Source organism: Leptidea sinapis, chromosome 4 (genome assembly GCF_905404315.1).
Source record: "Leptidea sinapis chromosome 4, ilLepSina1.1, whole genome shotgun sequence".
NCBI classification, from domain to species: domain Eukaryota; kingdom Metazoa; phylum Arthropoda; class Insecta; order Lepidoptera; family Pieridae; genus Leptidea; species Leptidea sinapis.
In genome coordinates this window covers 1,130,898-1,146,058 of record NC_066268.1, presented here as the reverse complement: position 1 = coordinate 1,146,058, position 15,161 = coordinate 1,130,898, and the positions used below count along the sequence as shown (strand labels likewise).

Below are 15,161 nucleotides of genomic sequence, written 5' to 3'. Positions count from 1 at the left end.
TTAGAGTTAACTCTATAGTCTATCTAGACTTATGATTTAAGGGTATGAAATTACAATACCCTTACCTGAAAAAACCGTAAAGTTCCCAGCGGGATTAGATACTGCATCCACCAGTGGGAGGCTCCTTTGCACAGAATGCCGGCTAGATTATGGGTACCACAACGGCGCCTATTTCTGCCATGAAGCAGTAATGTATAAAAATTACCGTATTTCGGTCTGAAGGGCGCCGTAGCTAGTGAAATTACTAGGCAAATGAGACTTAACATTAAGATGTTAAGAGACATAAGTGTCTCAAGGTGACGAGCGCAATTGTAGTGCCGCTCAAGAGATTTTGGGTTTTTCAAGAATCCTGAGTGGCACTGCATTGTAATGGGCAGGGCGTCAGTTTAACGTCAAAATCAAAATAAACAGCAAAGATATATTTAAACATTTTATTTCCGCAAATTCTAATAATACATAATGATTGATGGCGTATATACAAATTGATCTACTAAAAACTTAATTTTAAAATCATAGGAAAATTCACTAATGCATTCTCAATCATCGTATTTGAAATCACATTTTCTCAAATAAATGCAAATACATATAAACTGTACCTACATAAATGGTAATAAGGAATATCTACCTGACAAGAAATTAAAAAGATTGACTTTTCTATCCTAGTAATAGAAATAAGTAATATGATTGTGACATATCGATGTATTTAGATAGCATAAATAATGACTTAATTGTGTTAGTAATGTCGTTTAACAGACTTACAGTAAAACTATAAGAAATGGCAAGTTTTCTCAATCCCCTCCAGATGGCGCCAGTGATCAAAACACAGGATAAAATTACCAATTAAAAAAAATTGTCCAGTATCAAGAAATAACAATTTAGCAATACCGCTCGAAGACTTATTTTCTTCAAAGCGTCTTATATTAAGCCTTCAATGTATAAACAGACGATACAAGACCTTAATTAATTGGTACGCGCCGAAAACCATGTAACGATTTTATTAATATTAATGGATTAATGTATTATATATATATATATATATATATATTTAAGCAATCGTTTCTAGCATAACTCTTTGGTGAGAAGAGAGCTAGAAGTGCCCCATATAACGTCAAATTTTACTTGTATTTTGTGCGGAGTTTGTAAAAGATATAATTTTACTATCTAAGCCATTATTGAATCACTATATCTTCAATCCTTTGCTTTTATTGAAACTTCTAAGCAATTGCACCTAGTGAGTCAAACTTCAATGGAGAATATTCGTCTTATGAAGTGCTTCGACTGACATAGGATTGTAAATAAATATTTAACAAAGTTTAGATAGATTCTTTATTTTTATTTGAAATGAAACAATTAAATACATCGAGTTGTCGAGAGCATATTTATACTAAAATGACTTGCTGGATCACTGATTTTTTCAAATCAAAGATGGTTTGCATCAATCAAGGATCTTAAGGGAAGGTTTATATCAAGGTTCTAATTGTCACACGAAATACAACTTTATGTCTTGAGAATAGAATGCTAAGTCGCTGACTATACAACAAAGAAACACATACATATAAAATTATCTACTTAAAACTAATGTTTATTACTAATAATACTCATCGTATTACATACAACTATACACATTTAGCACGTAGTTCTGGGCGTGAAAAACCCCTTAATAATTCATTTCATTGTACATCTGTAGGTCACATTTTTTTTCTAAATAAAGTATACGATAAGCAAAAATGAATTTCTCGCTGACCCAAATTACTAAAAACTAAAGCAATTGAATTCCGAATCTATTCAGGTTTGATGTTCAAGAAAGAAATTATCATTTAAGATCATGTTGCCATTTTCAAATTCCTACAGAAGTGATAAATTGGTTCACATTAAAAGTCGAAAACACAAAACTCTGTTGCATAAACGTTTCGCAAAAAGTCTGCTTCGGAAAATAAGGTTGAGTGCGCACTTAGACTTTGCTCAGGCTTTACTTACGTTATACTTAGCTGAGTGTTAGCTTAGTAGAATCTTTGATTTCGTTTTTAGTCATTTTGACAGCTGAAATTATTCGGAGCTTAAACTAAGACAGCCCAATACAAAAGTCAAGTTCGCGTTTTATCACAATATTAATAACTTAAGCTTTACCTAAGTAAAGAGTGAGCTCTATAGATCTAGCCTTACTGCATTGATTCATAAGATTTCCTGTGTAGTTAACGAAGTTAAACCTACAACTCAATTATTCAAGGTGTGCCTATTCTACATTATTAATAGTTTCAATAATGAATGTAATAAATAAATCAAAGCTTAAATCATATTTGCGATTAAAATAAGTTTCCTTTGCTATCCGGGTTTGTTACAAGAGAAGTGATTTAAAATAAGATTTTTCGACATTTCGCACCAGGTTCGTGTTTCGAGTTATTATTATTTATTTATTTATAAGAGATTTTTGTAGCTCCAAGCTCCATCCACATAAAAATGAGATTTAAAATACTACCTATATCAAAAATGTCATGATTTAAAAAAAAATACAACACTTTTAGTGTTATATATTCAAAATATATATCAATGTTAACGTCACTATTAAAGCTCATAAGGTAATAATATAACAACGTAAATGTCAAAATGTGATTTCAAACCGAGCCTATACGTATAACGTAGGTATACAATTATTGCTTCGAGTTTCTTGACGAAAATAAGGTAAGTATTTGACACACAACGAATATACATGCAGAGAATGCTTTATATAAATACACAATACAATTTTCTTTGCTACAACTTGTTTTTTCTGTTAGTTTAAACTCAAAGTCGGCCAAACAAGGGAAAGAAACAGGTCATTGACCGAAATTATACCTTTTACGCGACAGAAGTAAACTAGTTTAAACAACGGACGAGTAAAAAAAGAAGGACTCCGCGCCGTGATATTAGCAAGTGAAGCAACTTTATGCTAGTGTGTGTGCGGTTACGGGGGATATTAGTTACACAATTTTTTCTCCCTTAAATAATCATATATGGCCACAAATACTTATATACCTAGTATCGTTTTTACACTTTTTCACAGCGCACGACGCCATTTTTATAATATTTTATTGAGACGCAAACTGATCTGTCACAGACGATGACAATTCTCATAATGGCCGCCTATCGGCCTGTTGTAGTGTAAGTGTGTGCGTGGAGCTATGTATTTACACGTTAATCGGCTTGTTTTGGTGCTACACTGTTATGTAAGGTGACACAAGTCCGTATTTTTTTACTAGTCCGTAGTTTAAACTGGATTTTTTCATTCAGTTCAATGTTGAAAGTTTCAGAAAACATACGTTCCAATGACTATAACCTAGTTCTGATAAATATGCTTGTATAATTTTAGTATGAACACAAAGCTATCCATTGCAATGATAATAAAATTTATCTTTCACATGATTTTCTTAAGGACACATATACTTAATAGGCTAAATTAAAACTGACTGTTAGAACAATAAAACCTTTGACCTACCCGTTCCGTATATCAGAAGTCAATACTTTAAAATCATAAATGGAAATTTGTTACTACATTTAAATTAAACTATCTAACATTCGTCGATCTTAAAAATCGTATATCTTGACTTTTTGGTCGCACCACTCACTTATAAGCATTTGTTTATATAAAAAATAATATATATAGGTACCTAACTATATACATTTGAGTTTTCACAGCACAATAAAGAACTGGCGTAATACGAACTCCTTCAAACCAACCCCTACCATTTGTTTTCGAGTTGACATCTATAATCGAGATTGTCAATAATAATGACATTTCTGTGTATTGCAAAATATACGAAACCTCTTTGATTGTCAAAAACAATCTAAAATTCGTAGAAATTTATTATTAACCTTTTTATATGGAAGCAGTACTAACTTATTTAAAACAATTAAATAAAATACTTGTTAGAATATTAAAACGCGTGTAATTAACTGAATTTTTACATTATCTGGTTAAACATTACTTATTTGTCATGGCGTTTTGTTCTTTCCAGTTAAACATTTTCAGCGGTGACTTCGGTTGAGAGATGAAGAGAAAATACTATATTGATTCATCCTCCAGAGAAATCACAAGAAGTTTGCGAACTTAAAGCGAAAGGGTTTTATACAATTATTATCAGGTTTACTATTCCTTATCCAAATTTAAAGTAACATTGGTTACATCTTCACTAAACAAATATTGATTATCACAATAAAACTTTTTATCATATTCTAATATAATACCTATTCTTAAGGAGATCAAGAAGTTTTATATTCATAATATATTTATTAGCTTCACTTGTATGTATGTTTGTTTGTAACCGACTCATTTGGGCGCGATTTTGACCCACTTTAAACGGCCAGATTTCGTAAAACTTCGTAGATTTATCAATAACCGATGATAATACATTAATTTGATAAAAATATTTCATTTTTCAATTTGCAAAATAAGATTTTTGTTAATTTATATAATTTTCATCCATCGTCTATAAGGGAGGGATTGATGTTAATTTTACATTTTAACCATTATCTTTAACCGATTTATCTAATATTAGGCAATTTTTCAATACCAAAGGCAATTTTTAATTCAACAATGCAAATTTAATAGTTTTACCAATTCTTTTGAATTTACAAAACACATGAACTTTGTAGATAAAATAATTCAATCACTTAACGTCATATAACGTCAAATCATACTTTTATTATTACTAGTCTTCAATAAAAATTACCAGAGCCTAACGCAAGAATATAAAATATGACACAGATATAAAACACTCGTTTACAACTCGATTACATCTCGCTAACAAGATACAATGGTAGGGGGTTGCGTCCATAACAAGTATACTGACGTATATGTGTGATTATGGTTTCAATTTATTATTTACTATTTAAAACAATAACACAAATATCTTTGAGCATTATTTGCAACGTACTTAAAACGTGTCTATTAGAACAAAAATATTTTAGCTCCATCCAAAGAGAAGCGAATCCCGCAAAATTTTAACCGAAATCGGTAGGAAAAATTACAGACGGTTACAAATTTATGTGCGAGTTGCATAGAAACTTTCCTAATCTTTGAGATTCTTATTCAGCTACAGTTAACAATAGCCAAACCTTATGGTGCGGACAGACTTGTGAAACGTAACATGAAATGTATCATGCAATGAAAGAATTCGCCCGATGATACATTAATGCAGACATCGTATCATAAAAGGTTTTTAACTTCACTTTGTAACAATTTCTCATAGTTTGGACGTTTTGTGCGAGCGAAATCTCGGTTTTTGAACGAACAGAAACGGGCGCGTTCGCGGCTGATTGGCGGAAACAGACGCACGCGGGAGGTTCGTAGTAATGCGCTTTATGAGCGCGCTATGCGTCCACGGTTGCAGCAAACAGCGTTCTGTTTTTGTTTGTTCTACCGTTGTAGAACAATACATTTCATGGTACGTTTCATCAGTCTGTACGTACCTTTAGTTACGATTTCAAAAAAATATTTTTCTATCGAGAATCTAAATATAAATGATATGCCTTTCAGCGTCCTGTGCGAGATTCGCCTCAGCTTGAACGTCAATAGCCAATATTTAAACGCTTTGTAGAATTCAACATAATATTAATTTGGTAAATAATTCAGGATTAAAAAGAGATTTAACAGTCTCAACCTCATTTATACGTTTAGATAGACTGTAACAGCTGTGACAGTTAACCTCTATTTCGGTAACACACAGTGACAAATCGCTTTTAATACTTTGCTTGTCACGCACACTAAAGCAATAAGCCTGTCCTGTTTTCATCAGTTGTCTAGCAGCAAGAGACTCTATCTAGACATATAAAATATTTATGGTCTCCACATACAGGAGCGTTATTTCTTTTATTCCGTGACCAGCGTTACGTTTGACAGTAACTTGTCAGTTGTCAGTTGTCATGGATATATATGTCAAACGGTCGTCAACATACTCGTAGATTTCTGCAGAGGTGACCTTGCTTATTTGAAGTCAAAACTACATTTTATTTCGAGTGGCATCAAAGTTTGCCACAGCAATATCCCTACGATAAAACAACAAAAAAATTGAAAAATACGAAAACCACTTAACTGATTGTTCTCCACAAATTTGACACAAACGATAGTAAGGTGTGCGTAACCTTTGGACCGGCCGTAATTTTTTAGCTTGTTGATTACCTGTCATAAGCACTTGGATGCATAGACTTCTATGTATACTATTAGACAAGTTGTGGCTTTAAGTAATCGTTTAGTCCACTGCACTGTTTTGTAAGCCGTGAACGTTGTTTTCAACAAACTAACACCGATTTTGTTTAAAGTGACCAATATAACAATGTCTTTATTACTAAATCTGCGTTTGCAAGGCATATTCAAAATACCTACTCTCCTCTCTGCCCGCCCGCGCGATCCACAATTGCGACATAATTGTTATTCCTCACTTCTTATCTAGTAGTATACATATAATTCTTTGCTTGGATGTATATTTTAGCCGTGGCCTACATGGTTTTGATATGGCTAATAGACGTGACGATCATGACGATGATCTGACGTGCTCATGCTTGACACTGCCTGCACTGACCTGTTTAACATTGCATGTCGCAGAATTCAGTTTGAGCCAAAATACTGACAAAAGTCTGACAGAATATAAACTCTCAAAGTGCCAGCAGAAGTTTTTCGTTACACTCTTTGTTTGAAAAAATTTAAAAGTGGTGGTACATTCAATGTTATGAAGGAATTAGAATATACCCAGGCAGGTTTTAGACATTTTATGGAAGCTTACTCAATGAATTTAATATTAAAAGCCAGGTCGTCTTGCCTGTTGCGTAGACAAGTCACAAGTTACGTGTTACGCGCCACTTCAATGCGTCATCACTAGAGAAAACCTTATTAAAATGTTTAAAAACGTAGTAGAGACTAAGTTTTTTTTTAGAGAAAGAATAATAATCATTTTACTATGACTTGCAACTCAATTTCCTTTTTCATATGATGTAATTTCATTCATTCATTATGACATAAAATGTGATAAATTAAACAAATACCGAGGTTTTGTAACCCCTGGTAAAATGGACAACGTTTTAATGCCAATAGAAATAGAATGTTATATTGACAGCTGTTCTTACCCGAATTAATTTTCAGTCTTTGTCAACGAGCATTTTTTTTTAAGTTTAGGGAGGGTGGTATTAATTAATTTTAATTTCGGTCCGCGAGCTTAATTCACACTGAAGTCAAGAGTTTTTCGTCATCCATGTACCCGCAAAACTGGGTTTGCCAACAGACCTTTTGACAAGGCCAACTCTGCAGTAAGGTTTGTTGACGACCTTATAAGAGTGATAATGCTTTACAAAATCTCTTTGAAAGATTTTGACTGGGTTGTACCGACTAACTTTAGCAATAACAAACATGTTAAAGTACCGGTTAAGCAAAAAATGTGTTGCACCATTTGACAATTTTTAGATGACGTCATAACTTTAACTGTTAGCCCTAACCGTCCATTTTCGCCGGTTAAAGCTATTGTTAATGTTAAATAGCGACCTGACAAAAGTTTTTAATAAATATTCGATATTGACTTGATATTTCACTTTTAAACTTTAACTATACCAAGGAATACGATGGTGCAACACATTCCGCAGTCTATGTTAGAGTCTGTGTTACTGTTAACGTTAAATTTGACTTAAACATTAATTATAACAGCCATAATTTCTGCTATATTTTCGTCAGTAAATCAGGTGATGGACTTTGGGAGTTGTATTCACCGTTGCCTGGGGTTCGAAGAGCCGTTAATATCCTTGAGTTCTGTGTACGGTCTTCGTGATAACAATTTCAGATCTTCTCCGCCCTTCAAGGGCATGTAGTCTTTTCTCTTTCTGTACACCAGGAGTCTGTAATCAGATATGATAAGTATTATTTATATGTTAAGGGCGTATAGTTTACATCGTTTCTGAATCATTTGACGTACGAATGTTATTTATGTATTTTACAAAAAAATATATTCTATAATAAAATAAGAGGTTAAAACCGAGGTTCAAAATTCTTAAATATTAAAATGAGGCACAATAGTAAAATTCATATCTTATATTATATATTTTAAAGGGCGATTCTTGTAATATATATATTCTGACTCTCGGAAACGGCTCCAACGATTTTAATGCAATTTAGTATACAGGTAGTTACGGGGTCGAGAAATCGATCTAGCTAGGTTTCAATTAAAAAAATGTAGTTTTATCCGTGTTTAAATGAGAAACAGCTATAATAACATTAGTATACAAAGGTAAATTTCGACACTATATACAAGATTATAATAGCACAGATGGGACATTGGGTGTTCCGGAAAGCAGAAGACCCGGTTCGAATCCAGATGCCCTATCAGTATTATTTTAAGCTTTGTACCTTCTTAAAAATCCGAGAAAGGCTCGGTCTTCATAATACGCATAGAGTTCTCTAATTAAATATGATATTTAAAGTGATAACATAAGTTTACTTCTGTAACTTAATCTGAACTTTACACAATATGCTTAAACTGTCAATTATCAATTATTAATTAACGCAATGAAAAGTTACTCCAAGTTTAAAATTACTTCTCCCTGTCATGTAATTCTTTAGTGACAAAGGTAAGACAGAGACGAAAAGTTTTAAATTTGGAATAACTTTACTATCCGTTTATTAATGACACAGTAGTCCGGAACAGTAGTACGTTCCGGAAATCCGGCGCAGATTTTCCCTCGACCCCGTACCGTCGGCATAAAAGCTAACTAAATCCTTTTATTGAAAAGAGTGGCAATAATTAATATGTAATATAATTATTAAATATAATAATTAATAATTAATTTCTTGCCACCAAAGGCTCGCGTAGACTGAGTTAGTGTGCGTGCATTGCTCAAAATAGAGGTTAACTCTAAGAGCCTGTCCAGATGAAGCGTTTTACGCGCGAGTTCACTCGCGCGTTGACACTCGCGCGTAACCGAGGTACTAGAGCTACGTACATCCCGTCCAGATGCCTACGCGCGTTTCCTCACTCGCGCGTAAAACGCGTGCAATGAGCGGGACTCTCGACTCGCGCGTCCCATGCGCGAGCGCCGCGCGAGTCGAGGTACTCGGGGGCCTGTGCTGCGTCCAGTACTACGCGCGTGTCCGTGGCGAGTGGACGTATTTGGTTCAAAATGGAGCGTGATAACTTTGACACGGAACTTTTTATCGACGAAATTGAGAAAAGGGTAGCTCTATGGGACATGGAATCATCAGATTATTCTAATAGAACCATTAAACGTAGGAACTGGGAAGAAATAGTGGAAATTTTTTGTGAAGTTGGTGATTCCGAAGAGAAAAAAAAAACTTTAGGTAAGTAAATAATACTTTATTAAATAATATTATTATTTGCATAGATTTTACATTGTTAAACTATATCATTTTATCTTGCCAAGGGAGTTTGTCTTCGTTTACAAAATAGTCAGCAAATCTATCTCTTATATTCAATGATCTCGCATTAGGCCTCACTGCCTCATTGTTCAAATTATTCAGAGATGTTTCGTAGAGAGTGTGATCATACCTATAGCCATCCCTTAACCTTACGTAGTTATGGAGAACACAACAAGCCTTAATTATGTTTATTGCAAATTCTATATCCACATTCAACGGTCTATGAAATATTCTCCATTTATTTACCAAGATGCCAAAGCAACATTCAATGTAACGCCGGGCCCTGGATAAGCGATAGTTGAAAATTTTTTTTTTGGTTGTTAGAGATCTACCGCAGTAAGGGCGCATTATATTTTCAGACAGACTAAACGCCTCATCTCCTACTATGACATGAGGTAAGGGGGTTGCATCTGTTTGCGATATTGGCTTTGGATCTGGAATATCTAAAGTTTTCTCGACAAGTTTTTTATATAAAATAGAGTCTTTAAAAATTGTGGAGTCATTACTTTTTCCATATGCGCCTATGTCCACTGCAATAAAACAATAATTTGCATCACATACGGCCAACAAAACAGTTGAAAAATAACTCTTATAGTTATAGTAAAGAGACCCAGAATCGTTAGGTTTTATAATACGGATATGCTTGCCGTCAATGGCACCGATGCAGTTTGGAAAATTTGTGTATTTTTGAAATTGTTTCGAAATTTCTTTCCATTTAGCTTTCGTTGGTTGTCTCATTACTATGTTTAGCAGTTTGTTCCACATGATGTAACAGGTTTTCTGTACTATTTCGATAACTGTAGACTTTCCTAATCTGTAGGCATAATGCAGATCCGCAAAATAACATCCTGTGGCCAAATATCTGAAAAGAAAGTAAAATAATTATTATTATTTTATTTCGATCTTTTTATTATTTACAGGTACTTTATTGCAGAAGAAGTGGAAAGGGTTGCGTGATGGCTTTGTGAGAGAAATGAAGAAGAAGAAAACCACACCGTCTGGATCAGGAGCCTCCGGCAAAGCCAAATATATTTATTTTGAACGTTTGATGTTTCTCGAAAGATCGACACGGAATAAAATAACTGAGAGCAACATCAACACCGCGTGTGTTGCAACTGAAGAACAGGAGTTTTCTGGCGATGGGGAAGATGTGATGAGACCTCCACGTAGTCAGGCAAAAAAGAAGAAAAAACTAAATGCGGCTGACGAAGAATTCCTCTCAATCATAAAAACAAATTTAGCATCTGGGAATCAGCCACAGGCAACAAACCAAATAGAGTCAGATGATGACAAACTATTTTGTTTGTCCTTACACAAAGAGCTTCTTAAAGTACCAGAGGAAAACAGACTTCAAACAAAAATTGAATTAATGAAAGTACTTCAAGCTCAACAAGCTCTGTGTCTTAGACCTGCAGCAGCTCGTTCCGACTACCAACCTTCGACACAATATCATTACCAAACAGGAATGACACAACGTGGACAGAGAGATTATTTTGGAGAAACAGGATATACCACAACAGACCCTTCAACATCTTCGTTTCCACCTGAAACCTTTTCGACTTACAATCGAGGTTATTGCACTGCGTCACGACCACCAACGACGTCTAGCTACAAACACCCTTCACCGGCATCTACACAAGATTCCAATGAATCTGAATTAATGGAACTATACGATAATTAAATTAAATCTTAAGTACCTACCTATATTATATAAGAATGATGATTCCTAATTTTTGTTAATTTTGTTTAAATTCTTTATTTTTGTTAATTGGGCTTATAATTGTTACTTAAGGTATTACTAAAGCAATAAAAAATATTACCTCAAAGTAATCACGAGTTTTTCTTCTGCAGAAACAGTATCCCGTACCATATAATTTTGACATGGAGACAAATCTTCTTTGATAATTTCTAGTAAATTATCAAACGATGCTATTGACATCCGAAAGTAGTTGAAAAACTTTTCACTATGTTCTCTGAGTTTTGGGTATAAAGTTATAAACATACTATGCGTCATTCTATCACGTAGAATGGGATGTACGTTAAATCGTCGACTTTCTCTTTGTTTACGACGTCTCCATCGACGGTATGCAAGCCACAACACAACCGCTGTATCCGAGTCCATGTTTAACTGCTCAAATCCGTCTCCAACACATGCGCGCGAGAACGCGCGTGATACGCCGCATCTGGACGCAATACAAATCAAAACGCGCGAGTGAACTCGCGCGTAAAACGCTTCATCTGGACAGGCTCTAAGGTCTATCATTGTAAATATAGTCATAATTTAGTGTACATTTGTGTAGATAATTATTTCTTTTGTTTTCTTTTTTCTGTATTCATAATTGTTGTAAATTTAATTTACTCCAACTAGCCATAATTTTGAACATTATTTATTTCTCTTTAATTTCAATTAGTTTTGTATAACTCTTTTTCTATGTACTTAGCATTGTATACCTCAAAGTTTTACATACACACATACACGCACATCTTATGTGGATAGCGTATCTGACTCAGATTTTTTTAATCTTAGGTATATGTAATTACTTTATGTACCTTCTATGTAAATTATAGTTTTTTGCTTTTCCTAATAAAAAGAGTGTGTGTGTGTACATATATATATATGTATGCACGCAGGAATTTAGCCTAACGAAGCAAAAATCCTTAAAATTATTTATTCCTCGTGCTATTCTACGTTTGTAGAAAGAACAATATTGTAAAAATTTTGCAACGATGACTGTGACAGTTAATTATTAAAAAACGAATACGGCCTTACGGAAGAAGAAACCAAAAAAAATGTCAGAAAATTTTAAGAACCAACTTCAACCTGTTACTTTTGGGTTACAGTACTGCGCGCGCATCTTAAAATTGCCTAAAGAAGTATAACTTTAAAAAAAACTCTCAACACATTTTTTTTCATAGCTATCATAGTCTATCTCGACGCATAAATGATCTAAGCGAAATATGTTTATAGAGTCGTTACGTTTATGACCATTTGACAGACAGATGATTCAATTATAAACAAAGTAATTGATATCATTGTATCAACATGTTTGTTACATTTTAGGGTACCGTTATTTTCACCTACTGATAAATGATATTTTGCCGGTGGGGGTTTCTTTGCACAGAATGCCGGCTAGATAATGGTTACCACAACAGCACAATTTATTTATAGATAATGCCTGAACAGTGGCTGGAACTTTTTTTTTATAAAAACAATCTAGCATATTACAGGGTATTAGATACAGGGCTTCTCTGCGCGGTCAAATGACTAGCTGATACTGAGGTGTACTTTTTGCTCTTAATAGTGATTTTCATTATTATAACACTAGAAATAAGGGATTGCTTGTAACTAATTCTAGTAGGCTTCATAAGATACATACGAGTAAATAGCTTTAAGGGTAAATGTATACACTTTATAAAGTCCCAGCCACTGTTCAGGCATTATCTATAAATAAATTTAAAGGTTTTATAAAAAAATTGCACTGTCGTAAATATCTAAGTGATCCAACAGCCTGGGACCAGATTATGATTATTTTATAGCAATAGCAATGACAGTACAATGTTGTATATTTAATTAAAAAGAGCGCAAAAAAAAGAATGCTGGACGAGTTTCTGGCGCCGCTTCTTCTCTCTCAGAGCGCCATTGTTTCCGAAGCGGTAGTAGTATCTAGTATATTAGAAATGACAGAAAAAAGAATTATAAAGGAATAAATTTTGAGAAAATTTATGCCTTTTACAACCAGCGCGTACAATTCTCTATGTCTAGTAGAAAGTAATAACCTGCCAAAGAGATCATTTGTTACTTTTTTTAAAGTTATAACCCTCGGGAGTAGTTACCCTCGCGAGCGCTCTTCTACTGTGCCAGCCGTTCGAGTTAATAAATCTTGATATGTGTATGTTCAACTCTCAGGTTTGTTTTCAAATTAATTTGTGTAATTATTAATCCCAGAAGTGAGGGTTATCACTTTAAAAACATAACATATTGTTTAGATTTACAAGAGCGACATCTCAAGTCAAATTCCTAATATGCAAATATTGGGGTTGAGCAGGTCATCATATCAACTGTAAAGTAGATCCTGTAGATGAAGCCACAACCTGAGAGTTGAACAAAGCATACAAGATTTATCAACGATACGTCACTCGAACGGTTGGAAGAGCGCTCACACAGAACGCGAGATGTCACAGGTTCTGTTTTCAAATTAATTTGTCAAAGAGAGTTTTGTGAGTCCTATTGAAATGAACCGTTTCTCATCATTATGTGTTCTTGGTACCATTAAAATGTAAAACATGTTATTATCAACATATTACAAATACTGTAAGCCCGCATAGTTTTACTTATCAAGATAATTGCATCGAAATCCTATTGTACTAGAAACATTATTGCGCCGTTATACAGCGTGTATTGTTTTAGAATTTTAGAAATATTTCAAATTCAAATATTTTAATTCAAAACTAGCTGACCCGACAAACGTTGTTCTGTATATAATAAATAAAATAATTTTTATATGAATTTGTCAATAATATATCATAACATCAAAAATTACTTCGTAAAATATCCATCCTGCTGTCGTAATGGAATTGTTTCCCAGCAGAATTGTCAAACCGTGCGTCAATAAATTCTCTCATAGAAATTATGTATGGACACATCAAAGGAAAAACAAATTTGTTGTTTTTATCTAATTTAGCAGCACTTTCCTATTTATTCACCTTTTAAACCTTCTCTAGACTTCCACAAATAATTCAAGACCAAAATTAGCCAAATCGGTACAGCCGTTCTCGAGTTTTAGCGAGAGTAACGAACAGCAATTCATTTTTATATATATAGATAAGATGTGACATCATATTGAAAGTAAAAAGAATGGGCGTAAGAAACTCAGCGGGCTTTTTTTTATAAAAAAAATATGATCCAAATTAACATTGTACAATTAAACTTATTATTTAATAGCCTTAGGGCGGTCGCTCCATTTCTAATCTGCGGTATCATTAAGAAAGTCATTTATATTATAGTAACCTTTACCACACAAATGTTTTAGAGCAATTCTTTTGGATAACGTAATACATTTGTTTTGAAAATTATCTGGGATCTTGTTGTAAAAGCATTTACATCGCCCCACGAAAGACTTAGTAACTCGACTTAGCCGAGTAGTAGGCGTTATTCATTTTATGAGTGTATTTAATAAATTAATTACAAGCTCTTACCCATGACTTCGTCCACGGTGATATAATATTAATAAAACTCCGATCCAGCTAAAATTTCATTAAGATTCATTCAGCCATTTGGGCGTGATTGAATAAACTTCAAACATAGATACGTTCGCATATTTTATAAAAGAATTCAGGCATTTATAAATGCATACATACATTCATTTATTTTCTCAAAATTGATTCGTTTTGAATTATTTTTGATGTAATTTCCAATTAACTAGACACTACTACCGCTTCGGAAACAAATGGCGCTCTGAGAGAGAAGAAGCGGCGCAAGAAACTCTCACAGCAATTTTGCGTACATAAAAAACAATAACCGTAACTTACTAGTTACGGTTATTGTTTATGCTAATACTTTAGGTTAATTAAGTAGATTGTATAAAATTACGCAATTATTTTGATACTTTTTAGTGCAAAAAACTAATTATCAAAATTAAAAAAGAATTATCAAAATCGGTTCACCCAGTCGAAAGTTCTGAGGTAACAAACATAAACGAATTGACTACCTCCTCCGTTTTTGCAGTTGGTTAAAAAAGGCCACAAGACGTACGAACTATACAAAAGATGCCTC

The 15,161-nt window shown here is 33.7% G+C and overlaps 3 protein-coding genes across 5 annotated transcripts in view; 1 reads left to right on the top strand and 2 right to left on the bottom strand.

Moving 5' to 3' along the window:
- Window positions 1-417: 417 nt before the first annotated feature.
- The window catches only part of LOC126980003 (trehalase-like), a 111,245-nt gene continuing 96,501 nt past the window's right edge, over window positions 418-15,161 (bottom strand). For all 3 annotated transcript variants that reach the window (XM_050829623.1, XM_050829621.1, XM_050829622.1), the window contains exon 15: window positions 418-7,854. In XM_050829623.1, coding sequence (XP_050685580.1) covers window positions 7,725-7,854 — 130 coding nt within the window. In that variant the 3' untranslated portion in view covers window positions 418-7,724. The remainder of the gene's footprint in view (window positions 7,855-15,161) is intronic.
- On the top strand, window positions 9,133-11,218 carry LOC126980010 (uncharacterized). The gene is made up of 2 exons (XM_050829635.1): window positions 9,133-9,310; window positions 10,309-11,218. Exons 1-2 carry the CDS (start codon window positions 9,133-9,135, stop codon window positions 11,067-11,069), a joined length of 939 nt encoding a protein of 312 aa, XP_050685592.1. The 3' UTR covers window positions 11,070-11,218.
- LOC126980007 (uncharacterized) lies at window positions 9,356-11,525 on the bottom strand. Its single transcript, XM_050829630.1, has 2 exons — window positions 11,209-11,525; window positions 9,356-10,250 (listed from the first exon to the last, which is right to left on the bottom strand). The coding sequence occupies exons 1-2, from the start codon at window positions 11,508-11,510 to the stop codon at window positions 9,371-9,373; spliced, it is 1,182 nt and encodes a 393-aa protein (XP_050685587.1). The 5' UTR covers window positions 11,511-11,525; the 3' UTR covers window positions 9,356-9,370.

Coding starts and splice junctions, on each gene's coding strand:
- LOC126980010 (XM_050829635.1), top strand. CDS start 9,133: ATGGAGCGTGATAACTTTGACACGGAACTTTTTATCGACGAAATTGAG. Junction 9,311..10,308: donor AGAGAAAAAAAAAACTTTAG/GTAAGTAAATAA, acceptor TATTATTTACAG/GTACTTTATTGCAGAAGAAG.
- LOC126980007 (XM_050829630.1), bottom strand. CDS start 11,510: ATGGACTCGGATACAGCGGTTGTGTTGTGGCTTGCATACCGTCGATGG. Junction 10,251..11,208: donor AAACTCGTGATTACTTTGAG/GTAATATTTTTT, acceptor CTTTCTTTTCAG/ATATTTGGCCACAGGATGTT.